This window comes from Schistocerca piceifrons, chromosome 4 (genome assembly GCF_021461385.2).
Source record: "Schistocerca piceifrons isolate TAMUIC-IGC-003096 chromosome 4, iqSchPice1.1, whole genome shotgun sequence".
Taxonomy (NCBI): Eukaryota; Metazoa; Arthropoda; class Insecta; order Orthoptera; family Acrididae; genus Schistocerca; species Schistocerca piceifrons.
In genome coordinates this window covers 259,548,401-259,574,961 of record NC_060141.1, presented here as the reverse complement: position 1 = coordinate 259,574,961, position 26,561 = coordinate 259,548,401, and the positions used below count along the sequence as shown (strand labels likewise).

At 45.1% G+C, this 26,561-nt stretch overlaps 1 protein-coding gene across 1 annotated transcript; it reads left to right on the top strand.

Moving 5' to 3' along the window:
* Positions 1-1,659: 1,659 nt before the first annotated feature.
* LOC124795773 (chitinase-3-like protein 1) lies at positions 1,660-26,240 on the top strand. Its single transcript, XM_047259856.1, has 10 exons — positions 1,660-1,729; positions 4,100-4,276; positions 6,873-6,967; positions 7,058-7,189; positions 8,276-8,403; positions 12,159-12,285; positions 12,369-12,554; positions 15,497-15,619; positions 21,379-21,537; positions 25,878-26,240. Exons 1-10 carry the CDS (start codon positions 1,660-1,662, stop codon positions 26,169-26,171), a joined length of 1,491 nt encoding a protein of 496 aa, XP_047115812.1. The 3' UTR covers positions 26,172-26,240.
* Positions 26,241-26,561: the final 321 nt, after the last annotated feature.

Here is a 26,561-nt window from a genome sequence, read left to right as displayed (position 1 = left end):
AAGATTTTCAGATTGTTGTCGAATTACGTAGCAGGGTGGAACTGGAATTCTGGCGGTGCGTAGCTGTTCCATCAAAGGAAGGCAGGATCTGAAAGGAGCTGTAGCTCATACATTCATGATTTACTAATAGGATACTGTATCCTTTTATAATTTATATGTGTTATTATGTTTGTACGAGATGTCATCAACTTAGCCTGTACGTCATGGTAAACTCGCCACGCGAATTCGTAAATCAAATGGTTTGTGTGACTCGAATATGTGACAGTGTGATCGTCTGAGCAAACAACAGTATTATCCATATACTGTAGATGGCCATATGATTGTAAATATCACGGCCAAAGACATAATTATCACAAAAATCTGAAGGTACCTGAGAGTTAAAAGGAAACCGTGTTGCCAGAACCAAGTACTCAGACACGAAATAATACCCATCCTGTATATTTTAATGTCGAGAGTCCGGAAACGTGAGTGTCGCTGCCGGTACACAAAACGGCCAATCAAACTGTTTTAGGAACCTTCTTCTGTCTTTCATTTAACGTGCACACAAAATATTCAAATTTTCGTCTACTGTACAATACACAGTTATACTGTTTCTTTTAATCCGGTATTTGTTGACTGTAAATTTATATTTGATGAAAAAGCCATTTTGATGTCCTTCACACAGGACTCCTCAAACCAAGATTGCAGACAAAAAGGTCACAATGAAACTGATTTCTGTACGTTACAGACAACTTGGTGCAAAATCATTTCAAAGTACTTTGTTAAAATGGACATGTTACTACACTTCAGCTGAAATTTACCAAGTTCCGTAGTGTTCTAGAAAACGTATTTAACATTGGATGAGTATTACTTTGCTCGCAGACGTGAAGATGTAGCTGATGAGTAGTATTTACTTGTTTTAATCGTTTGGTTGGAAACTCTCATATTCATATTTTTGCACTAAATATTACGAATTTTCCCATATTTCTTGTAATAGACATGTTTCAAAACTTTTTAATCTGCAGACATTATTTGCTTCCCAGATAGTTTTCCAAGCCCTTATGTGTCACAACATTTATTTTATCCGCGTTACTACTGTTCCGTTTGAACAACAGATTTTCACTTAAAGAAGATCGACTGTAGTTTCGAACCCACGCCACTAGAAACCACAGTGTGAACATCATTTCGAGTCTGGAATCTTTGTCCAGCAGAAAACGTTGCCTAACGAGTGTCATTATTGCGGCTGTCACCTTGTTTGATTAACTGTGACCGATACAATCATCACCCTTACTGGAAACGATCTTCCTCCTAAGTTTGCTTCTCCGATGATGAATCTTTTCATTCTAGGTATCACTTAAAAAAAACATTTCCGTTCGCAAATAGCGCAATTGTTTTCTTTCCCGAGATTAATTCCCGGTATCTAGATTGTTAGTCGAACTGGCTTGAGTGGGTGAAGATGTTCCCACCACAGTTTCGCAATAGGCTTCTCTCTTATCAACAGCGATTGTTTCTTGTATATAAAGCACACCGTTAGTCCTGTGTTGCATCTTGCGGTTCGTGTTCGTTCCACCAGCTTTTCCCGCTCTGAAGCACCGGTAATCGTCTTATACCTACGGGTAGCGCGGTCTTCCTTTTTTTTTTTATCAAACAAGCCAGCTAAGTGAAAGTTTCTGTTTGCAGATGTCGGCAGCGTGGCTCGCTTTGCTCCTGGTTCTCTGGGCTCCACACGACACCTGTGGGGCCAATGAAAGTGAGTAATTTATTCTACACAACAGAATAGTATGAATGAATGATTGGATGTCTACATCAAATGTAGCCTCGGTAATCCAGATCGTACAACACTCAGAGTGTACCGTTAAAGAATAACGTCTATATAAAGACTTTAAGGAGAGATATTGTTAAGTTTATTAACATAGGTGATTAACCAAAGTGTTCACACAATATAGGGCTATATGAACAAGTAAATCAGGAAAAGCTAATTAACCAACTACATGTAGTAGCCTTCTCAACACCATTCGTTAGCGCCTGGTGCATTATTTTCCTCAGTCCACTTGATAAAATAGCGTTGTACACTCCTGGAAATGGAAAAAAGAACACATTGACACCGGTGTGTCAGACCCACCATACTTGCTCCGGACACTGCGAGAGTGCTGTACAAGCAATGATCACACGCACGGCACAGCGGACACACCAGGAACCGCGGTATTGGCCGTCGAATGGCGCTAGCTGCGCAGCATTTGTGCACCGCCGCCGTCAGTGTCAGCCAATTTGCCGTGGCATACGGAGCTCCATCGCAGTCTTTAACACTGGTAGCATGCCGCGACAGCGTGCACGTGAACCGTATGTGCAGTTGACGGACTTTTGAGCGAGGGCGTATAGTGGGCATGCGGGAGGCCGGGTGGACGTACCGCCGAATTGCTCAACACGTGGGGCGTGAGGTCTCCACAGTACATCGATGTTGTCGCCAGTGGTCGGCGGAAGGTGCCCGTCGACCTGGGACCGGACCGCAGCGACGCACGGATGCACGCCAAGACCGTAGGATCCTACGCAGTGCCGTAGGGGACCGCACCGCCACTTCCCAGCAAATTAGGGACACTGTTGCTCCTGGGGTATCGGCGAGGACCATTCGCAACCGTCTCCATGAAGCTGGGCTACGGTCCCGCACACCGTTAGGCTGTCTTCTGCTCACGCCCCAACATCGTGCAGCCCGCCTCCAGTGGTGTCGCGACAGGCGTGAATGGAGGGACGAATGGAGACGTGTCGTCTTCAGCGATGAGAGTCGCTTCTGCCTTGGTGCCAATGATGGTCGTATGCATGTTTGGCGCCGTGCAGGTGAGCGCCACAATCTGGACTGCATACGACCGAGGCACACAGGGCCAACACCCGGCATCATGGTGTGGGGAGCGATCTCCTACACTGGCCGTACACCACTGGTGATCGTCGAGGGGACACTGAATAGTGCACGGTACATCCAAACCGTCATCGAACCCATCGTTCTACCATTCCTAGACCGGCAAGGGAACTTGCTGTTCCAACAGGACAATGCACGTCCGCATGTATCCCGTGCCACCCAACGTGCTCTAGAAGGTGTAAGTCAACTACCCTGGCCAGCAAGATCTCCGGATCTGTCCCCCATTGAGCATGTTTGGGACGGGATGAAGCGTCGTCTCACGCGGTCTGCACGTCCAGCACGAACGCTGGTCCAACTGAGGCGCCAGGTGGAAATGGCATGGCAAGCCGTTCCACAGGACTACATCCAGCATCTCTACGATCGTCTCCATGGGAGAATAGCAGCCTGCATTGCTGTGAAAGGTGGATATACACTGTACTAGTGCCGACATTGTGCATGCTCTATTGCCTGTGTCTATGTGCCTGTGGTTCTGTCAGTGTGATCATGTGATGTATCTGACCCCAGGAATGTGTCAATAAAGTGGCCCCTTCCTGGGACAATGAATTCACGGTGTTCTTATTTCAATTTCCAGGAGTGTATTTAACGCGTTACTGCACTCATCTCCAGAAATGAAATAAGCAAATGGAGTAATAAAACTAACTGGCATAACGTATGACATCTGTGAACTTTATAAAAAACAGGGTCATCTTTAAAAACTCATAGTACGTTTGTAAGCTGCGGTATGTACACTGTTTAGTCAGCACAACAAACTGCCGTGTGGTAACATGAATCATTTGTTTGTGAAGTTGACAAAATTCATACGTCACGCTAATAATAAATTTAGAGAAACAAACGCTTATAATTTCTAGTGATTTGCGGCACATGCTGATAATGTCTCGTTATTATTAGCCATATGACTCAATTACGTTGGCCACATGATGATGATAATACTGTTTAAACTAGTTGTTCAGTAAAGTAAATTCATACCGCAATTTACCGGTGGTCATGTCTTTCTTTTCCAAATACTTTGAATCTCTGGACCAGCACTTCCAGAAAACATATCAGAACCGAATTTCGTACGCAGTGCTATCAATACTATTTTTTGCTTGCTGGTCGATGAAAGGTCTGTTTGAAAGTATCTTTTAATTTGAGATTGGTCTGAACTGTTGCAGCTTTCCTCTCTATGTAACTGTCTCAATACTTCAACGTGATACAAGTTTTTCATTCCAGAAAAAGTGGTGTGCTACTTAGGTAGCTGGGCTGCCTACAGAAATGGAAATGGACAGTTCGAAATAGAATACATCCAACCGGAACTGTGCACGCACCTGGTTTACAGTTTTGTTGGAATAACTTCTGCAGGAGAGGTCAAAATTCTGGATCCATGGCTGGATCTTCCAAGCGGAAAAAGTAAGTCCAATCTGCAAGGATATAAAATGTACTGTAATCATTTATATCCAGAGTTTTGGTGTGCGTTCTTTTGTGTGTGTGTGTGTGTGTGTGTGTGTGTGTGTGTGTGTGTGTGTGACAGAGGGAAAGAGGAAGCTTTTCACGTCCTTAAGCTTCTACCTTTTACTAGATTCTTTGCTATTTCCTGGATATACCGGTGACAAATTTCTTACCTCTACAACAAACGTTTTGAAATGGTACATACGTGCTCCAACTAAGCTACACTAGTGAAACAGAATATCATCTTACGTAGAGTTATTGATTGTCAGTTATTTAAATTGCATCAGCAACTCCAAAACTCGGATGGTTCCTTAAGGAACGCCTTCCCTTCCCTTTCCTCCTGCAATCCAAGCATATACTTCCTCCTCCGCTTCTACGGAACGTAAAGCTTCACTCTTCCTTCCTAATTTTTTTAGTTGCTATACAAAGTAACGTTCAAGATTAATAAATACTACTTCGAGAAGTCGGCAAACACACTCAGCGATTCGATTCTCAAGGCGAATACGTCTTGTAGACTTATCACAGAAACTTAGAGGGATATACATCTACATCTGCATCTACATGGATACTCTGAAAATCACACTTAAGTGCCTGGCAAAGGGTTCATCGAGCCACTTTCACAATAATTCCCTATCATTCTAGTATCGAATAGCGTGCGAAGAAACGGAGCACTTATATCTTTCCGTGCGAGCTCTGATTTCTCCTACTTTTTTATGATTATCGTTTCTCCCTATGTAGGTCGGTGTCAACAAAATATTTTCGCATTCGGAAGAGAAAGCTGGTGACTGAAATTTCGTGAGAAGATTCCGCCGTAACGAAAAATGCATTTGTGAGAAATCCACGAATGCTTTTAGTATATAGAATAGGCAGACAATTTCTTCTCACTATTTTCATGCAAAGACACAATCACTGTTGTTAGAAACGTTGAAGATTAGTGGAAAGTACATTCGGGCGGAATAAGCTTATAGGCTTGCTGAAACAGCTACAATTACACCAGTCCAAAATCGAAACGAACATTCCAGACAGGACATAAAGAAATATCTTCAAGATGACGCTATGGTCTCATCAGTGACCATGACATCGGGTGTTCTGTACCAACTGATTCTTTCTCTTCGCAAATTCACGACGCATATTAGATGATACCACGGTGACACACGCATAGTGGAGCGTATGCTTGAAGGTTGTTATGGGATGCTTCAACATTAATGCATCACGCTTTTAAAGAATAAATGTTTGTAAGGAACGGTCCCAATCCATGGCTAGTCGTAATCGATTATTTGAATTTTTTAAAAGACATCATATTCGCCGTTGACTGTAGAAGTTATTTATTTCAACTACTGCAATTTACACCTTTGGACCATTTTCAAGTGGTGGTGCAGCAAAGGATTTTGCTTCAGCGCGAGTCAGACTTCAAAATACTCCGACATGTATACTTACCCTCGTCAAAAAAAGGCCATTTCACTGTAGAAATTCAGTATCATCAGACGAGTGCGAAGCTGTGTACGCAGTGAAAGACGTAAATTACGTGAAATGTTACCAATGTTAACATCATTCGCATGAATCGTTACAAATCGATGCTATCACACTATTTTCACGTGAAAGTCACATCTTCAGATAGCGTATCACGTTATGAAATGGTATGACTACCAACTACATAGTGAATGTAGCACCCACTTGCTTCCTTGGACAAATACAAGTGCCATCTTTAAGCAGTCTTCTTCGGAATGCGAGTTCAGTATCTCAATCATTCCGCCATCTCTCTCGGCGTCGCGATTCGGTACTTAATTATGACTCATCTTGTTCGTGGAGACGTTGTTGCTCTCTGCTGAAGTAGCTGAGTCACTCTTTATCAGATGTGAACAGTTTTTATTCGCCGTACTCAGTCAGTAGTGTGACAACCCAAAAGAAACGCTGTACATTTTTATTGAAACTGTCAGCTCTAGAAGTTTACTTTGTCGCTAAGTCAAATTAGCTTCTCCATTTATTGGAGAAGTAGAAAGATATTTCCTGTCTTCACCAAAAATGTTTACGTGTTTACGTTAAAACTCGTTTGTTTGTAAAGTCAGTTTCCAACCCTTAAACTTTCACAGAGTAAGCCAATCGTTGCAAACTAATCGCCTAGTATCCTTCGTCCGCAAGGTGTCTCTCCAAAGAATCGTCAGGGGCCCTTGTGTTCCAGCAGATATTGGCAATTAAGTTTTTTGTAGCTGAAGTCACCCCAAACAAATAGTGCTCACACATCTTTCGTGCGACTCCCAGTGTCGAGGGAATACGTCGGTTTGTTTCCCGTTGCAAACAAAAGAATTTTTTATGCGGAATTTTACATGCAGAGTCGATACAGCGGTCCCAAATTAGTCTTGTGTGATATTTGTTTCATCGATATGTATTAACAGGGACAGTACAGAGTGAAGAATAACCAATTTTCCAAGCAGCGACAGCACTGCCCTGGCCAACCCTGATTGCTGCCGCCAAGCATGCAGCGCTGCTGAGTCGCTGCTGTTTGTTTACTTGTGATAATATCCTCCACATAATAATCGTAATTTTTCTGTTTTTACAGACGGGTATAATCGGTTCAACAGCTTGAAATCAGCGAACACAAAAACTCTTATTGCTATCGGTGGCTGGAACGAAGGGTCAACGACTTTCTCAGCTGTGAGTAACAAGAGCGCACCACAAAGCTTCTAGCACAGCCGGTGCCGCGCCTGGAAGGTGAACTCATGCTGTTCCTTTTTGTGACTGCAGGTTGCGAACGACCCCACACTGAGAGCGAGGTTCGCGCAGAATGCAGCTGCTTTTGTGGGCAAATACGGCTTTGACGGACTCGACGTGGACTGGGAATACCCGGCGAATCGTGGCGGAGCTGCCTCCGACCTGGTAATTCAGAATGTCTTAACAGTAGCACTTCTGTTCAACTGTGTCGCACAAAAGCATCCATTACTTGTTTTTGTGTTAAGCTACTTGTGCCAAGAATTGATGCTTTTGTACGCCTTACCAGGATTTATGATTAATTGAGGCTTGGAGACTGATCTTGAATATAAACATTGCAGTTTTTGACGTTGCCTGTTTGTCTATTTCTAGTGATTTTTCTGACAGTTCTTCTTGTGACATATAGCAAAAATAATTTCTTAAGTTTATGATCTGATGGATCATTTTTGTCTTATTTAGTATGCTTTCATTTCTGTGATTTCTACGTACAAGTCAGTTCTCTGTTGCACTTAAGAAAAAGTTGGAGCACTTTCGTCCGTCATTTTCGTAATTTTTCTGTTAAAAATTATCGCCTAGGGCCATTTGTCTCTGTTAAACGGTGCAGCAAATACTTACTTCTTCCAATCACAATCCTTTCTCTTTACGCTTCAGCTTTTTCCCTTTTTCCCCCTTTCTTTATTATTTCTGATCTCACGCTTCTCCACGTCCTCCCCCCCCCCCCCCGTCTCCTATCTTTTCTCTCACGTCCATTGCTGTTCCACCCGACTGTTAATTAACTTTCATCTTCTACTCTTCACGAACAAATATAAACGTCGTTCTTTTTCCGTTATAGCTATTCCAGATTTTACTATTCTCTCTTAATTATTTGTGAGCGACTGTTAGATTTCATTCTAAGATTTTTAACACATTTGTCATAATAATATACTGATAAAATATGAAGAATGCCCGGTTAGCTTAATAGAAGGCTTTATGCCCTAATCTTGGCAGGGTAAATATATCAACAAATAAAATGTACTCTACAACATTATCTACGTAGGCACCTCCATAAACAAAGGCTGACATGAGATATACTTGAAAAAATCTTTTTTATTTCTTTTCATTCTAAGAACCTGCCTCCATTTATTTCGTAGCGCCGTAAACGTCGTTGCAGTTAATATCTAGTTTACATCCAGTTTTAACACACCTGAAATTCGTTTCGAACAGCAACTTCATTCCAGAAAAAGTCAGACTTAAGGTCAAAATGTTCTACCCCAGGTGGCGTTTGTTGAGCTGCTGAAGGCGCTGAGGACGGAGTTTGACAAGTACGGCTACATCCTGAGCGCCGCCGTCGGAGCTGCCCGCAACCTCATCGGGACTGGATACGACGTGCCGCAGCTGTCCAAGTGAGTTCAAATTCACACGTCCGGCTTACGTATTAGATTCGTAGCAGCTTTTTTGTTTATTACCATTACAGTTCACTGCTAGGACATTATTTACCGTGCGTCATCTGTCATTTGGTGCCGGCCGGGGTGGCCGAGCGGTTCTAGGCGCTACAGTCTAGAACCGCGCCACCGCTACGGTCGCAGGTTCGAATCCTGCCTCGGGCATGGTTGTGTGTGATGTTCCTAGGTTAGTTAGGTTTAAGTAGTTATAAGTTCTAGGGGACTGATGACCTTAGAAGTTAAGTCCCATAATGCTCAGAGCCATTTGAACCATTTGTCATTTGGCATTGGGGCTTTTGCGCTTGAATCTACGGAGTAGCGATTTTCTGTCTTATTTCAGTGGCTTATTGAGCGAGGGATAAATCACTTCCTACTTGTCCTAATCCCTCTTATCGCACTCTTGCAGCCTCTTCCTGAGGTACGAGATACTGTCAGCAGGACTGTGGCACTGTCTTCCTCGAATACCTGTTCTCTAAATTTAGCCAACAAGCTGACGCGAGAGCCAGATCGCTTTTCTTGAGAAGATTCCCGATGCGGTTGGCCAAGCACCTAGGTTTTGCGACGGCCATACCATCCTGTTAGGGTCTTCGCTGTGCGCCTCTCATTTCGTTTGATGTCTACTGCCATACTTACTCATAAGGACTCCAATCGATGGACTAATACTTCAGAATTGGTCGCACTAACGTCTTGTACGCCACTTACAGTACATACGCAATGAACTTTCCCATAATCCTTGCAATGATTCTAAGTCTTCCAATCGCCTTCTCTAATATTTTGCGTGTTCGTACCATTTTATATCTCTTTTTAGTGTTACCTTTAAATACAATTGCTATTTTTTCTTCAGTGTCCGACCTGTCGCGAAATGGAAACCACAGAGAAAAATAACAATTTTTATTTGGAACATTTAACTACATCTTCCAGATAACGCGTGGTACCAACTTTCCAATACCCTCGCCATAGAAGACGGCCGCCTGTGCATTCTGCCAATTCTCTACGCTGGTCTGCACCTAATTGTCTGTGCCAAAACACTGTCCTCATAGTCAGCGGTTCGTATGAGCAAAGAGATGAAAATCGGAGGGAGCCAAGTCTGGGCTTTATGGTGGGTAATCAAACACTTCCCATCAGAAACGCTGCAGGAACTTCTTTGTTACAGCTGCAGCGTGTGGCCGAGCATTCTCGTAAAGGACAGTTCTTAATGACATCATTCATCTTCGCATCTTGTTAACTACCGTTTTTAGATGATTTTCTTGAATCGCTGAACAAGATCGTCGGCTGACACTCACTTCCTTCCCTGACCGCCTGTGTCATTTAACGTCTGAACGTCCCGCTTCAAAGTTGCTGCACCATTGTTGTGCTTTGCTGTCACGCATGACAGTTACGTTATGTGGGCTGCATGAAACCAGGCGGAACTCCTCAGTATGAAGAAACTGAATGATGGGACGCGCTTTACGCTTGGTGGGAGACGCTGTTGTTCTAGGAATCTTTACGTGCTCATTGTGCGCTCAGGACTGAAAAGTGCCGCGTGATGTGATAGCCTGGCGTACTAGAGACACTGCGTAACACTTCGGTGCAAAGCTTAATCAGATTTTCACCGTGGTTTTAATCTAACGATCGATCGGACCTTGAAAAAAAGAGCTAGCCCTTATAAAACGATGAGAATTGTTTCATGTTCACCACTAATGGTGTAATTGGATACTATCGGGTCATTTCTCTTTGTTATGAAGATTGTTTTACATTTATCCCTATTTAAAAAGAGCTAGCAATCATTACACCATGTGGGTATCTGTTTCAAGTTTTCTGCCTGTTCTTATGATTGTTCAACGACGATGCTCGACTGTAGACAACAGAATCGTTAGTAATAATCTTATAATACTGCGTATTCTAATTGACTGTTTATGTATATTGAGAACATAAGGTGTCTCATTACTCTGCTTTGAGGCACAATCGATGTTATTTTTGAGCCTGTTGATCATTCGCCACCTGGCAACGCCTTCTGGATCCTAGTAGTCAGTTGTGGTATGTATGGATGATTGTATCTCGATTAATAATCAGCGACATGGTAGTGTCGAAAGCCTTTTACAAATCTACACTCCTGGAAATGGAAAAAAGAACACATTGACACCGGTGTGTCAGACCCACCATACTTGCTCCGGACACTGCGAGAGGGCTGTACAAGCAATGATCACACGCACGGCACAGCGGACACACCAGGAACCGCGGTGTTGGCCGTCGAATGGCGCTAGCTGCGCAGCATTTGTGCACCGCCGCCGTCAGTGTCAGCCAGTTTGCCGTGGCATACGGAGCTCCATCGCAGTCTTTAACACTGGTAGCATGCCGTGACAGCGTGGACGTGAACCGTATGTGCAGTTGACGGACTTCGAGCGAGGGCGTATAGTGGGCATGCGGGAGGCCGGGTGGACGTACCGCCGAATTGCTCAACACGTGGGGCGTGAGGTCTCCACAGTACATCGATGTTGTCGCCAGTGGTCGGCGGAAGGTGCACGTGCCCGTCGACCTGGGACCGGACCGCAGCGACGCACGGATGCACGCCAAGACCGTAAGATCCTACGCAGTGCCGTAGGGGACCGCACCGCCACTTCCCAGCAAATTAGGGACACTGTTGCTCCTGGGGTATCGGCGAGGACCATTCGCAACCGTCTCCATGAAGCTGGGCTACGGTCCCGCACACCGTTAGGCCGTCTTCCGCTCACGCCCCAACATCGTGCAGCCCGCCTCCAGTGGTGTCGCGACAGGCGTGAATGGAGGGACGAATGGAGACGTGTCGTCTTCAGCGATGAGAGTCGCTTCTGCCTTGGTGCCAATGATGGTCGTATGCGTGTTTGGCGCCGTGCAGGTGAGCGCCACAATCAGGACTGCATACGACCGAGGCACACAGGGCCAACACCCGGCATCATGGTGTGGGGAGCGATCTCCTACACTGGCCGTACACCATTGGTGATCGTCGAGGGAACACTGAATAGTGCACGGTACATCCAAACCGTCATCGAACCCATCGTTCTACCATTCCTAGACCGGCAAGGGAACTTGCTGTTCCAACAGGACAATGCACGTCCGCATGTATCCAGTGCCACCCAACGTGCTCTAGAAGGTGTAAGTCAACTAACCTGGCCAGCAAGATCTCCGGATCTGTCCCCCATTGAGCATGTTTGGGATTGGATGAAGCGTCGTCTCACGCGGTCTGCACGTCCAGCACGAACGCTGGTCCAACTGAGGCGCCAGGTGGAAATGGCATGGCAAGCCGTTCCACAGGACTACATCCAGCATCTCTACGATCGTCTCCATGGGAGAATAGCAGCCTGCATTGCTGCGAAAGGTGGATATACACTGTACTAGTGCCGACATTGTGCATGCTCTGTTGCCTGTGTCTATGTTCCTGTGGTTCTGTCAGTGTGATCATGTGATTTATCTGACCCCAGGAATGTGTCAATAAAGTTTCCCCTTCCTGGGACAATGAATTCACGGTGTTCTTATTTCAATTTCCAGGAGTGTAGAAAGCCGGAATCTACCCATTAAGCTGCATCTACTGTTTGCATGACATCGTGAAATCAGTAAAACTGAAGAGAGTTTATACTATTTGACATTTAAGGAGTACAAGATGAAGTTTACGGTATATTGACATCAAAAGAATGCTACAAGCATCTGCATCAGCCCAGTAGAACAGATGAGGCACGAAACCAAATGAACCATTTTTGCAGGTATCTTGACTTCATCAACTTGATGGCATATGACTTCCACGGTTCCTGGGACCAGAAGACCGGTCAGAATGCCCCTCTGTATGCCAGCTCAGCCGACACGACCGAAGCCGAACGTCAGCTCAATGTGGTGAGTTTCTGTTCGGTTAATGTTACATATCAGAAAATATGATACGGGATCAATGCAAAATACTTATTTTTTGTTGATTCCAGGACGCCAGCGTTCGCTACTGGATACAGAGTGGTGTCGATCCTTCTAAGCTCATACTGGGAATGGGGACCTATGGGCGGACGTTCACTCTGAGCAGTGCTGCCAACAGTGGCGTCGGTGCGCCTGCCAGTGGTCCTGGAAACGGTGGGCAGTACACCTACCAACCTGGCATGCTGGGATACAACGAGGTAAGCACCCACACGTTTCCGGCTTTGTGGAAGAAACACCTGCTAAGCGCAGTTTTCGAGGCAACTGTACCACCAGTACGGTATAGTCGATGCCAAGTTTTCATTTTCTCATCTTGAGGATCCCGGCAGGTTGATATATTCCCTTTATATTTCACCAACTGGCCTAGTGGACGTTTTCCCGTAATGCAAGCGATCGCCTTCTAGGTGATCGCTTACATGGGCTCTAACCTGGCGGTTTTGATGGCACGACACTAAAACGGAATAGACACCCGCAAATATGTCTTCCCTATTAAGTCGTGAAAACCTCAAAAATTACGTTTTATTAAACTGTCACCCACTGTACCTGCAGCACCAATCGACTCGGAATTTTGCGAATGACCCCAGAGGACATCAATTATGGAGGAGCAAAAACATGATTCAACCATTCAGTCACGTTGAATGACTGTCGGAGGAACAGAGATCTATTGTTCGAGTTGTTGAAGTATGTTTGCTACCTGTCCATTTGCACTCAGGACTCCAACTGATCTAAAATTAGGCAAAACTTGATCAAGCAGATCATGGGCACGCGTTTCATTTCTCGGAATCCATATGTATGTCTCATGGTAGACGTAAGGGAACAATGCTGGTAATAACATGGATCCTCTGGCACGAAAATTTTGGAAAGTATACCGCACATGTCCACTTTCCATTTTGTCATTTTAGTTATTTGCCTCCACCCACCATTCGCCTCGCCAAGGACTCAAAGAAATCTGGTACATGAAGACCCAGGTTCCGCCCCGAGATCTCCATTGCATTTTTCTTGTTTGAAATTGCGGTAATGGTTCCACTTTAAAACTCGACACCGAAGGCCGAAAACACGTCCTGCTATTTCGCTGCAAGTCCCACATTCCAAAATGCTTGCGGCAAGGAGTGAGCAGCACTCGATCGGTAGGCCAGACAGGATGACAGCAGTGTGTGGCACATTTCTTTTCACTGTGTCTCTTCTAACAATTAACGAACTTCAGTAGATGATCACCACAGGATACGTGCCTCTGTAGCCGATGTGGTGTTATATCTGAACAGTTCGAGTCCTGAAACGAAATGAACTTTCAGTGTGGGCAAGGGGAAGAGAGATAATGGTACAAAACCGCTGATCTCCAAAATGCAAATGGCTCCAAGCACTATGGGACTTAACATCTGAGTCCATCAGTCCCCTAGACTTAGAACTACTTAAACCTACCTAACCTAGGGACATCACACACATCCATGCCCGAGGCAGGATTCGAACCTGCGACCGTAGCAGCAGCGCGGTTCCGGACTGAAGCGCCTAGAACTGCTCGGCCACAGCGGCCGGCGCTGATCTCCAGAATTTCCTCCAACGTCCGGAATGAAATTCCAATTCACTCTGCAGTGTCTCAAGGAGTGAGGGCATGTGACACTGTTGATGTTAATCCCTCCTCCGGAAGGAGACATCAAGCAGCCTTGGTGCTATACGAGAAGATTAGGCTACGAGGCGGCACCAGGTTTCATTCTCTCTCTTCTCTCAATCAGCGACATCAGTCATCAACACTAAAATACGACACCAAAACTTGACATGCACACATCACAGTCACCTACACTCAACAGATATACGTAAAGATACCAACTCCACACTTCCGTGAAGGAAAGGTCCCGTTATGAACGAAGAAAGAAAACTTTCCAGTTAGGAGCTGAACCTATTTCTAGGAACCTCCCACGAAAATGCCGTAAGAATGTACTTCACTTTACCGGAAAATCACTGTACTTGATAGCCAAAGGCGTTAGGAGCTTCAAGTATTTGAACTAATTAAAATCCTAGAATAACCAGAATTTCACAACATAGAGCAGATCTGATAATGGTATATCATATAAATAAAGAGCTATTTCTCTTACAACATCTTGAACCTGAAATTGAGTCAGCATATGGAGAGATATCATATATAGCCAGTTCTCTTCTACCTAGCTCAAATTCAGATTTTAAAAATGGAATCATTAGATTTTCAAAATTCCATAATTCACCGCTGATTGCTGCGTATTCTCTTAACCTAACTGCTGATTTAGGGAATCGATTCCAATCTAATCCAGGTTATCTACTGCAGAATAACTTGTATTTTGCGTCGCCAACTTGAATTGTAAAAAAGAAACGCCCTCAGTTATCAAAACAAAAGAACCAATTCTTCAAAGATTTTGCTTCACTGTTTAATTAAACGAATGTTTATGCGTTTAAAAGACACACCATCAAAGTCTGTCAGCTGCTGTAGGACAATGTCAAGACGCTCAGTATAGTTCTGTAGAACTTCTCGAGTTACGGATAGAACCGCCTTTGTGGTTAACCAATTAAATACAGCTGTGTTCAGCTATAAAATATAGCCATTTAAGGCAAAGTAGTGTTAAAAACCTGTTGAAGTTCATTCGAAGCTTGTGATTTTAATCTAACTGATGCAAATTGTTTATGATATCTATAGATTGTAACTTCTAAGAAAACTGTTTCGGGGTTTCACCCAGCGTAGTTCACTTTATTTCAAAGAGAATTTCACGCAATATGTATAAGATACGTATAAATTAGAAACCGCTAACAAATTAAAGCACTTCAAATTTTATGAAATATTTTACCGACCTAAAAGTTGCAATACTTTTGCACAAAGCATATCTTTCATTATTAGCAATCTGAAACTCACGTTACATCAAAAATTCCTCTCATTTTTAATGAATTGCTTTATCTCGTATTTGTATAGTAAATAATTAATTTCAAACGGAAAAAGGTGTGAAAGGAGGCTAGTCAACGACAGTTCCATTATTTAAACCGGCGAAGCATACACGCGACCAGACTAATTTTCATTTAGTGCCAGTGCTTCCCAAAGAACTTTTTATTGCCTACTTTTGTTTTCTGACCTCAAAACGTTGAACACGTTGTAGTAACACTGTTTTGCGATTAATTCTTGCAGATATGTGAGAAAATCATGGCAGGAGGCTGGACGGTAACGTGGGACGACCAGCAGAAGGTTCCATACACGGTGAGCGGCAACCAGTGGGTCGGCTACGATAATGAAGAATCCATCAGAATAAAGGTAAGCTACTCTTAGTATAAAACCAAGTGTCCGGTCCTTCTTTAGTACTTTTGTTACAAAAAGCACACGGTAACTGAAGCTACAGTCTTAGTTGTCCAAGCTTACTACTTCTTGCGGACTTCCACATTATGTCCCATAAGTAAACTATCTAGTGACTTTTAGTCACTTGAGAGCATATGACAGTAGAACTTCATGTGAGCTGTTTTTGAAAGCTTTACAGAGAACGTATCTGTTTGTTCACACAGACTATGAATATAATATTATCCCTCTCACTGCATCGTCTGTCGTTACAGAAAACCCATTTATAAAACTGGAATTTTACGGGGAAAAAAACTGACTGGATTCTTGAAATGCAGATGTAGACACATTGAAACAGTGTTTTCTGCGAGTTAACGTTCCAGCGACCAAGAAGCAGGCAATATATCTGGCTGTCATTCGTTTTCTATCGATTCACCTGCTCCATTAAGATAGAGTGCATGGTATCTATGGACTACAAGCATTTTTCATTGGTTCTACGACGTCCCAACCAGAAGTTGGTACTTCTCACAGCTACGTGTCACTTGTATTACTTCTGGTGACTGGAATTTTGACCCCTTATTGTAACATATTAGTCTTTGTAACATGTCCCATAGAAATGTTGCGTTCATTGGACATGTACCGATCAGCAACAGTCTGTAGCTGATAATATACTCCTAACCTGCTATATCTTCACACAACAATATTCCGTCTCTAACGACCTAGATTTCGTTGGGACTTTAAAAACTCTAATCTTCCTTGCTTCCTACAACAATGCTGTCTTATCTCAAGGAGTAGTGCACTCGGTAAGTTCACACGCATAATTTCATAGAACAGATACACTATGTGATCAAAAGTATCCGGACACCTGGCTGAAAATGACTTACAAGTTCGTGGCGCCCTCCATTGGTAATGCTGGAATTCAATATGCTGTCGGCCCACCTTAGCCTTGATGACAGCTTCCGCTCTCGCAGGCATACGTTGAGTCAGGTGCAGGAAGGTTTTTTGGTGAATGGTAGCCCATTCTTCACGGAGCGCTGCACTGAGGAGAGGTATCGATTTGGTCAGTGAGGCCTGGCACGAAGTCGGCGTTCCAAAAAATCCCGAAGGTGTTCTACAGGATACAGGTCAGGACTCTGTGCAGGACAGTCCATTACAGGGATGTTATTGTCGTGTAACCACTACGCCACAGGCCGTGCATTATGAACAGGTGCTCGGTCGTGTTGAAAGATGCAATCGCCATCCCCGAATTGCTCTTTAACTGTGGGAAGCGAGAAGGTGCTTAAAACATCAATGTACGCTGTGCTGTGATAGTGCCACGCAAAACAAGAAGGGGCGCAAGCCCGCACCATGAAAACCACGACCACACCATAACACCACCGCCTCCGAATTTTACTGTTGGCATTACACACGCTGGCCGATGACGTTCATCGGGCATTCGTCATACCCACACCCTGCCAGTGGATCGCCACATTGTGTACCGTGATTCGTCACTCCACGCAACGTTTTTCCACTGTTCAATCGTCCAATGTTTACGCTCCTTACATCAAGCGAGGCGTCGTTTGCCATTTACCGGCGGGATGTGTGGCTTATGAGCAGCCACTGGACAATGAAATCCAAGTTTTCTCTCCTCCCGCCTAATTGTCATAGTACTTGCAGTGGATCCTGATTAAATTTGGAATTCCTGTGTGATGGTCTGGATATATGTCTGCCTATTACACATTACAACCCTCTTCAACTGCCGGCTGTCTCTGTCAGTCAACAGACGAGGTCGGCCTGTACGCTTTTGTGCTGTACGTGTCCCTTCACGTTTCCACTTCACTATCACATCGGAAACAGTGGAGCTAGAGATGTTTAGGAGGGTGGAAATATCGGGTACAGACTTATGACAGAGGCGACACCCAATCACCTGACCACGAGTTCCGAGGAGCGCCCCATTCTGCTCTCTCGCGATGTCTAATGATTACTGAGGTCGCTGATATGGAGCACCTAGCATCAGGTAGCAGCACAATGCACCTAATATGAAAAATGTATGTTTTTGGGGGTGTCCGGATACTTTTGATTACATAGTGTACATAACGGACCAGACATGCCGTTAGGAGAAAAGTAATAAGATAAACTAATGCCTCAGAGCTGTCATTTCTCTTTTAGTTTTGAATGCGTACAATTTTCCATACATCTATGCATCTATCTATCTGTCCATCTATCTTCTTCTACCTTCTGCCTATACAGATATGAAATAAAGGCTGCCCCCGCGATTTCTGTTGTACGTTTGGGTTAATCTCAGGTATTATTACAGGGATACAGTTTTCTCTAACAGATAGAGTGATTTACGAGGAATATTTGTGACTGTGTGCTGTCCAGTCACATTAATGTGGCCACCTGTCAAAAGGCTAAATAACCACTTTTTGTATTGCGGACCGCCGCGAGACGTGCAGGAAGAGTCAATAAAGTTCTGGATGGCACCGACAGGAATGTGGAGGCATGACGACCCCAGTGCCGTGGCCAGTTGCTTAGGTTTCCGGTTGAGGATCCATGACGCGAACAACTCCATCGAGATGATCCCAGATTCACGATTGGGTTTTAATCCAGGGAGTTTGGTGCTCAGGGGAATGCGGTAAACTCATCCTGGTCTCCTTCGAACCACGCACGAACACTGCGAGCTGTGAGGCGCGTTGCATTGTCCTGGTGGTAGATGCCATCATGCCGACGAAAAAACAAACTGCACATAGGAGTGGACATGGTCCTTAAGTGTAGATGCATACTTGTGTGGTCCATTGTGCCTTTCAGAACGACGAGTTCGCCCAGGGAATGCCACGAAAACATTCCTCACATCATAACGCACCCTCCTCAGACCTGGACCCTTCGGACAATTTTGGAGGGCCGTACAAGTCAACGATCAGTTCTCCGATGCATCATAAAATATGATTCGCTGGGTAAGGCCACCTGTTGGTGCTCTTCGATCGTCCAGTTGCGGTGCTGGTGAGCTAATTCCAGCCTTCGTTTCTGAAACAGCAGTTAGTGCCGTTGCATGACCCAGCGCCTGGACCATGCGGAGCGCCATATGCAGCAAATGTTCGCTGAACGGTCATTGAGGAGGACGCTTTTGGTAGCCCTTGATTCATCTGGACGATTAGTTGCTCAACTGTTGCACTTCTGTTCGCCCTCACACATCTCTGCAGATGTCGTTCACCTCTGTCATCTATGGCCTGTGGTGCCGGTTTTGGATAGCGCCATTTTGCCATTGCACGGTATACTTTAACCACGTGGGCACGTACACAATTTACAGCTTAACCTTTTCGAAAATTCTCCAACCCTTGGCGTCAGACAAATAGCCCCGCTTCTGCATTGTAACAATGACTGCGTCCCTCCCGACACGCTTTATATACCCTCCACTGCTAGTGCTACCACATGCCGTCTGTGAGTGGTTATTGCACGTTTTGGTCGAACATAGGTCGTGGTCGCATTAATGGCACTGGACTGTGTACAAGGGGAAGTCAAATGAAAACGAGACACAGGGAAAAAGTAAAGTGTTTATTATTTCAACAATAATCGCTGTAACTGTTAATACATTTATCCCACTGTGAGATAAGACGGTAAGTGCTTTCATGGAAAAATGTTCGCAGTTTCCTACCGAACAATGGCTGTACTAATGCGTGCACCTCTTCGTCCGAAACAAATCCTTCGCCACAAATTTCTTTGTTAAGGGCTTCAAAAATACGTAAATCTTAATGGGAGACATTGGCCCGCTATGGAGGCTGTATTAGGGGTTCCAAACGATAATTCTACAGCGTAGTCGAAACAACGTTGGCAACATGTGGGCGGGCCCACTGTGGAAACGATGTCAGTGGCATCTAGCACTAAAGGACAGAAGACGCTGAGGCTGTCCTACTGCAGCACATAGCCCGCGAGGGCTACCGCTCCAGGTAGCTTGCGCGAGATCCCGCCTACTTCCTAAATGTACACTGCTGGCCATTGAAATTGCTACGCCAAGAAGAAATGCAGATGATAAACGGGTGTTCATTGGACAAATATATTATACTAGAACTGACATGTGATTACATTTTCACGCAGTTTGGGTGCATAGATCCTCAGAAATCAGTACCCAGAACAACCATCTCTGGCCGTAATAACGGCCTTGATACGCCTGGGCATTGAGTCAAACAGAGTTTGGATGGCGTGTACAGGTACAGCTGCCCATGCATCTTCAACACGATACCACAGTTCATCAAGAGTAGAGACTGGCGTATTGTCACGGAGCCAGTTGCATGGCCACCATTGACCAGACGTTTTCAATTGGTGCGAAATCTGGAGAATGTGCTGGCCAGGAGAGCAGTCGAACATTTTCTGTATCCAGAAAGGCCTGTACAGGACCTGCAACATGTAGTCGTGCATGATCCTGCTGGAATGTAGGGTTTCGCAGGAATAGAATGAAGGATAGAGCCACGGGTAGTAACACATCTGAAATGCAACGTCCACTGTTCAAAGTGCCGTCAATGCGAACAAGAGGTGACCAAGACGTGTAACCCATATCATCACGCCGGGTGATACGCCAGTATGGTGATGACGAATACACGCTTCCAATGTGCGTTCCCCGCGATGTCGCCAAACAAGGATGCGACCATCATGATGCTGTAAACGGAAGTTGGATTCATCCGAAAAAATGACGTTTGCCATTCGTGCTCCCAGGTTATTCGTTGAGTACACCATCACAGGCGCTCCTGTCTGTGATGCAGCGTCAAGGGTAACCGCAGCCATGGTCTCCGAGCTGATAGTCCATGCTGCGGCAAACGTTGTCCAACTGTTCGTGCAGATGGTTGTTGTCTTGCAAACGTCCCCATTTGTCGACTCAGGGATCGAGACGTGGCTGCACGATCCGTTACAGCCATGCGGATAAGATGCCTGTCATCTCGACTGCTAGTGATACGAGGACGTTGGGATCCAGCACGACGTTCCGTATTACCCTCCTGAACCCACCGATTCCATATTCTGCTAACAGTCATTGGATCTCGACCAACGCGAGCAGCAATGTCGCGATAAGACAAACCGCAATCGCGATAGGCTACATTCCGACCCTTATCAAAGTCGGAAATGTGATGGTACGCGTTTCTCCTCTTTACACGAGGTATCACAACAACGTTTCACCAGGCAACGCCGGTCAACTGCTTTTTGTGTATGAGAAATCGGTTGGAAACTTTCCTCATGTCAGCACGTTGTAGGTGTCGCCACCGGCGCCAACCTTGTGTGAATGCTCTGAAAAGCTAAACATTTGCATATCACAGCATCTTCTTCCTGTCGGTTATATTTCGCGTCTGTAGCACGTCATCTTCGTGGTGTAGCAATTTCAATGGCCAGTAGTGTATATGGAGGAGAGGCCAGCTATTAGCCTGATAAGAACATACTTTTGATGTAGAGTTAATCTTTAAGGGGCGTCAAGGGAAATGTGGGAAAAAGTCACACATAAAAGTAGGTCGCACCGGACTGGGCTGGAATCGGGCAGCCAGCAAGTGGCTGTATCCGACGCTACCTACACTGACGCTAAAGTCGGTCGGACTGGGCAGCGTGCAAGTCGCACCTCCCACCACTGGCACGAGATGTCACTCGAAGCGTCGACTAAATAACATTTGTACCTCCTGAGAAATTTTCTGACGTACGCTGAACGGTTAAGCTATACCGAAGTAATGATTTTCAGCTACTTAACGTTGTCCTCTGACTTTGAATCGTAACTCTAGTTTGTCTTTTAGTCGCAGTACGCCCTCGCGATGAACCTGGGCGGCGCCATGATCTGGAGCCTGGAGACAGACGACTTCAGAGGTCTGTGCGGCGCCGGGAGGTACCCTCTGCTCAGCACCATCAACGGCGTGCTGCGAGGAGTCAGGTCACACAACAGCACTGCTACCGCGGTAAGTCTGCGGGTCCCCCGTAACTCGAATTATTTTGCTTTCACGGGTACTAGCTTACTTGGCATCAAATCTCATAACATTCTGGTTCAAATGGCTCTGAGCACTATGGGACTTAACTTCTGAGGTCGTCAGTCCCCTAGAACTTAGAACTACTTAAACCTAACTAAACTGAGGACAGCACACACATCCATGCCCGAGACAGGATTCGAACCTGCGACCGTAGCGGTCGCGCGGTTCCAGACTGTAGCGCCTAGAACCGCTCGGCCACCCCGGCCGGCCATAACATACTAATTCAGTAGCCTCCGTCTCCAACTCAGAAATAAATACGAGTGCTAACCAGTCAATACCTGAGGGCAACAGACGCACATTGTTAGAGCTGCAGGTATCTTCCAGGATGACCAGCAAGGTATAGTCAAAAAATTACTTTGAACATCACAAGCGAACTAAAAGTCTAATGAAGTTCATACTGACATTTTACTTTAGCGCTCCGAAATGCCAACAGTAAAACTTTATTTAATTTCTATAATAATGAGTAAGATCACCAACGAGTGCGATCTTTTTACAGTTGTCAACACTTTTCAGCCACACTGAGACATATACCGTTTCATTTATTTTACGATGATTCCTGGTCCTGAGGACCAAAGGCATAGTCGACATGTAATACAATAAAGGAAGATAAGGATTAAGGATAAGGAAGGGAACTTTATTTAATTTCTATAATAATGAGTCAGATCGCCAACGAGTGCGATCTTTTTACAGTTGTTAACACCTTTCAGCCACACTGAGACATATTCCGTTTCATTTATTTTACGATGATTCCTGGTCCTGAGGACCAAAGGCATAGTCGACATGTAATACAATAAAGGAAGATAAGGATTAAGGATAAGGAAGGGAACTTTATTTAATTTCTATAATAATGAGTCAGATCGCCAACGAGTCCGATCTTTTTACAGTTGTTAACACCTTTCACCCACACTGAGACAGATTCCGATTCATTTATTTTACAACGATTCCTGGTCCTGAGAACCAAAGGCATAGTGGACGTGTAATACGATGAACCCTTATCTCTGTTGTACACTTCACAGATCTGAAATGTCCGATAAGCGATGACGTCACGTGAATTGAAATTATCTAGCCAGTTTACTTTATCGACTGTTGGTCCACGTACAAGAGCAACGGTAACCCAGCCGTTACCGTGTTCATTCGTATCCTTGTTAGCGAGAGTGAAGTTCAAAACTCCACCGCAAAACACCGACGGACCGTGCAAGATGACTTGGGCGCCTACTAAATCCTTGTTAGTAATAGAAATTTTGTCTATTGCTTTAAAAACTGTAGCACGCGCACGCCTACTCCTCCTAAAGTAGCGTGGCATAACTAACCTATCTGGATGCCGCTGCACGCGCGGCTGCTCGACGATTGACGCTGTCTTTCCAGATTCATTACTTATATAGCTGCCAGTTATCAAACCACACGGAAAGAGTCAAGTGTATTCGGTGTGGCATTCAGACGCAGTTTCTTGGGGTGCCCACACTTTCCACCCTACTTACTGACAGTTTCCGCGTTCGGGAGGGGCGGGGTTCAAATTCTTTTTGTTTCCCGTGGTTGTCCTGAATCGCTTAAGGCAAATGACAGGAAATTCCTTCGAAAAGTATGCAGCCGATTTCCTCCCCTATCCTAGTCTAATCCCAACTTGCCGTGAACGAGATATTAAATCCATATCGTCATTCTTTTAGTGGTTACTGGTCATATCCGAAAGGAGGAATGGTTAAACATCAGCTAACTATGTGTAACAGACACACGATTATGTTCACCAGTGATTATGTCTCCATAGTTTTGGAGAAGTACTTCACATTTATCTGTCACACTGCCGTGCACCACTCAGATTTTCCAAATTCCCGTCGTATTCTCAGAACCAACACAGCCCGTCTTCACGAGACGTAATTTAAGAAATGAGGCAGGTGTCCGTATACACAAGGAGCTGAATGGTGAACACTATGGAACTTGATGATGCATACACATGTTGACGCTTGTTCGTTAGGAATATCTACTCAACATCTACTAAACATCGTCCTCACCCCACCCCATCCCCCGCCCCCCAAACACACACACACTTTCTAGACATCTAGACATACCATCATCACAAAGTGAGGGGATAGGAAACAACAATTAAATCCTGAACGCACTGTTCTTCGACAGCAGCAATAGTAACTAGTCGTTCTGTGAGCAGTCGTCCGTCCTGTGAAGCCATTACTTGTGTAAATAAACCGAATTATTTGGACTTCCTTTTCAACAATGTTCTACTGTTCGCAGAAAATCAGATTCCTCAGATAAATTAATTTTTCTGATTTTTTTATATATCCGTAAGCCTTTCTCTACGCGAGAATGGCTGGCCGATTTGAAGATAGTTATTGCACTTAACGTCACAGAAACAGCTGTATCACGACGAGTTTATGCTGTTAGTCAACAGAATATGTAAACATTTCTCCTAGAAATACATTCAGTCATTTTTCCAGAGGTACTCTATTTTATCCTTTACTAGCTATTGTTCAACGGTAACGGCGAGTCAATACACACATCCTTCACCACATATAATGTGATAGCTTTGTAGGCACTGAAAAATTAAGTGCCCCACTGACGCTCGCATTCCGCTGTACTTTGTCACTTAACCAAGTTTGGTTCCTACAGTGGCAGAGAATACCCCTGGACAACACATTTGTCACTCATAACGGCGTGGTGAAAGTGACATTGAGTGACACTCGAGAACTTCACGTTCGATTCCCAGTATCCCAGAGACCATTTTTTGGTGGAACAACACGTCATTCGACCTCGTAACTGATTAGCAACCTGAAGGAAGCACATTGGCTCCAGTTTCGAAATATGACAATAACAGCTGCGAGAGCGGTCTGCTCCAAAAGCGAAGTGCAGTGACGACTTAGGCAGGGGACTAGAAGTGAGCAGTCAACAGAACAGGCCAGTTTTCTACAACTACGGTAAAACTACGGACTTAAGTATCAAAAAAGTAATTGTCCTTCACCTTCTACGTCTCCTGTGTTTCCGGTGGAGAAATTTACACTTCTGGCCATTAAAATTGCTACATCTCGAAGATGACGTGCTACAGACGCGAAATTTAACAGACAGCCTATCGCGATTGCGGTTTACCGTATCGCGACATTGCTGCTCGCGTTGGTCGAGATCCAATGACTGTTAGCAGAATATGGAATCGGTGGGCTCAGGAGGGTAATACGGAACTCCATGCTGGATCCCAACGTTCTCGTATCACTAGCAGTCGAGATGACAGGTATGTTATCCGCATGGCTATACCGGATCGTGCAGCCACAGTTCGGTCCCTGAGTCAATAGATGGGGACGTTTGCAAGACAACAACCATCTGCACGAACAGTTCGACGACGTTTGCAGCAGCATGGACTATCAGCTCGGAGACCATGGCTGCGGTTACCCTTGACGCTGCATCACAGACAGGAGCGCCTGTGATGGTGTACTCAACGACGAACCTGGGTGCACGAATGGCAAAACGTCATTTTTTCGGATGAATCCAACTTCTGTTTACAGCATCATTATGGTCGCATCCGTGTCTGGCGACATCGCGGTGAACGCACATTGGAAGCGTGTATTCGTCATCGTCATACTGGCGTATCACCCGGCGTGATGGTATGGGGTGCCATTGGTTACATGTCTCGGTCACCTCTTGTTCGCATCGACGGCACTTTGAACAGTGGACGTTACATTTCAGATGTGTTACTACCCGTGGCTCTACCCTTCATTCGATCCCTGCGAAAGCCTACATTTCAGCAAAATAATGCACGACCGCATGTTGCAGGTCCCGTACGGGCCTTTCTGGATACAGAAAATGCTCGACTGCTGCCCTGGCCAGAACATTCTCAAGATTTCGCACCAATTGAAAACGTCTTGTCAATGGTGGCGGAGCAACTGGTTCGTCACAATACGCCAGTCATTACTCTTGACGAACTGTGGTATCGTGTTGAAGCTGCATGGGCAGCTGTACCTGTACACGCCATCCAAGCTCTGTTCGACTCAATGCCCAGGCGTATCAAGGCCGTTACCACGGCCAGATGTGGTTGTTCTGGGTACTGATTTCTCAGGATCTATGCACCCAAATTGCGTGAAAATGTAATCACATGTCAGTTCTAGTATAATATATTTGTCCAATGAATACCCTTTTATCATCTGCATTTCTTCTTGGTGTAGTAATTTTAATGGCCAGTGGTGTATATTTCCATCAGTTACTTTTTACTACATCCATTTTTTGAAACTTGTTTGTCAATTTTTGGCCGTTTTCGTAACATTAAAATCTGGTTCCAGGTTTGGAACACACCGACCGCTAGCAGCAGTGGCGGTAGCAACGGCTGGGGCTCCAGCAGTACTCCTGGAACAAGCGGCCTCGGCAGCCTGCCTGGAAGCAACGTGACAGCGGCGACGCCGGCGACGCTGTGCAGGGCGCCGGGCTACGTGAGGGACCCGTACGACTGCGGCGTCTTCTACTACTGCTCCGCCTCGTTCGGCGCCTACGCCGCCAGCAGGTTCCAGTGTCCCGCCGGACTCGCCTTCGATGCCCGCACGTCGATCTGCAACTACAGAAACCTCGTCTCCTGCTGACGAGCTCTGCGGTTTTCCGCGATTGTACAGCAACACGCAGTGTGAATGACGGAACGACAACGTGAAAAAATTGTCCATCAAAAACAGAAACCAATTATTTATTTCAGTATGAAAACTGTATGTGGGATACTTCACTGGCATAGATCGAGTTTCTTTATTATTGTTAAGATAAATAAATACGATTGTTAAAGTGAGTACCTACAGTGAGAATTATGAATATAGATAGGTCGTAGTCACGGCTATGCAGATCAGAAGTCATTTTCCGATGATTCCATTATCAGAAAATTGCAAACTTTTGGTCTAATGATCGCAGGAAATACATCAGTACCAACGGCAATCTATCATTTTCGATTCCTATAGAATAACACTTTTCCTATTACGTGAAGTGTG

Excerpts from the sequence above, each read along its gene's own strand:
- LOC124795773 (XM_047259856.1), top strand. The coding sequence starts at position 1,660 with ATGTCGGCAGCGTGGCTCGCTTTGCTCCTGGTTCTCTGGGCTCCACAC. Across the intron at positions 4,277-6,872 it reads GGATCTTCCAAGCGGAAAAA|ACGGGTATAATCGGTTCAAC; the intron begins GTAAGTCCAATC and ends CTGTTTTTACAG. Across the intron at positions 12,286-12,368 it reads CCGAACGTCAGCTCAATGTG|GACGCCAGCGTTCGCTACTG; the intron begins GTGAGTTTCTGT and ends TGTTGATTCCAG.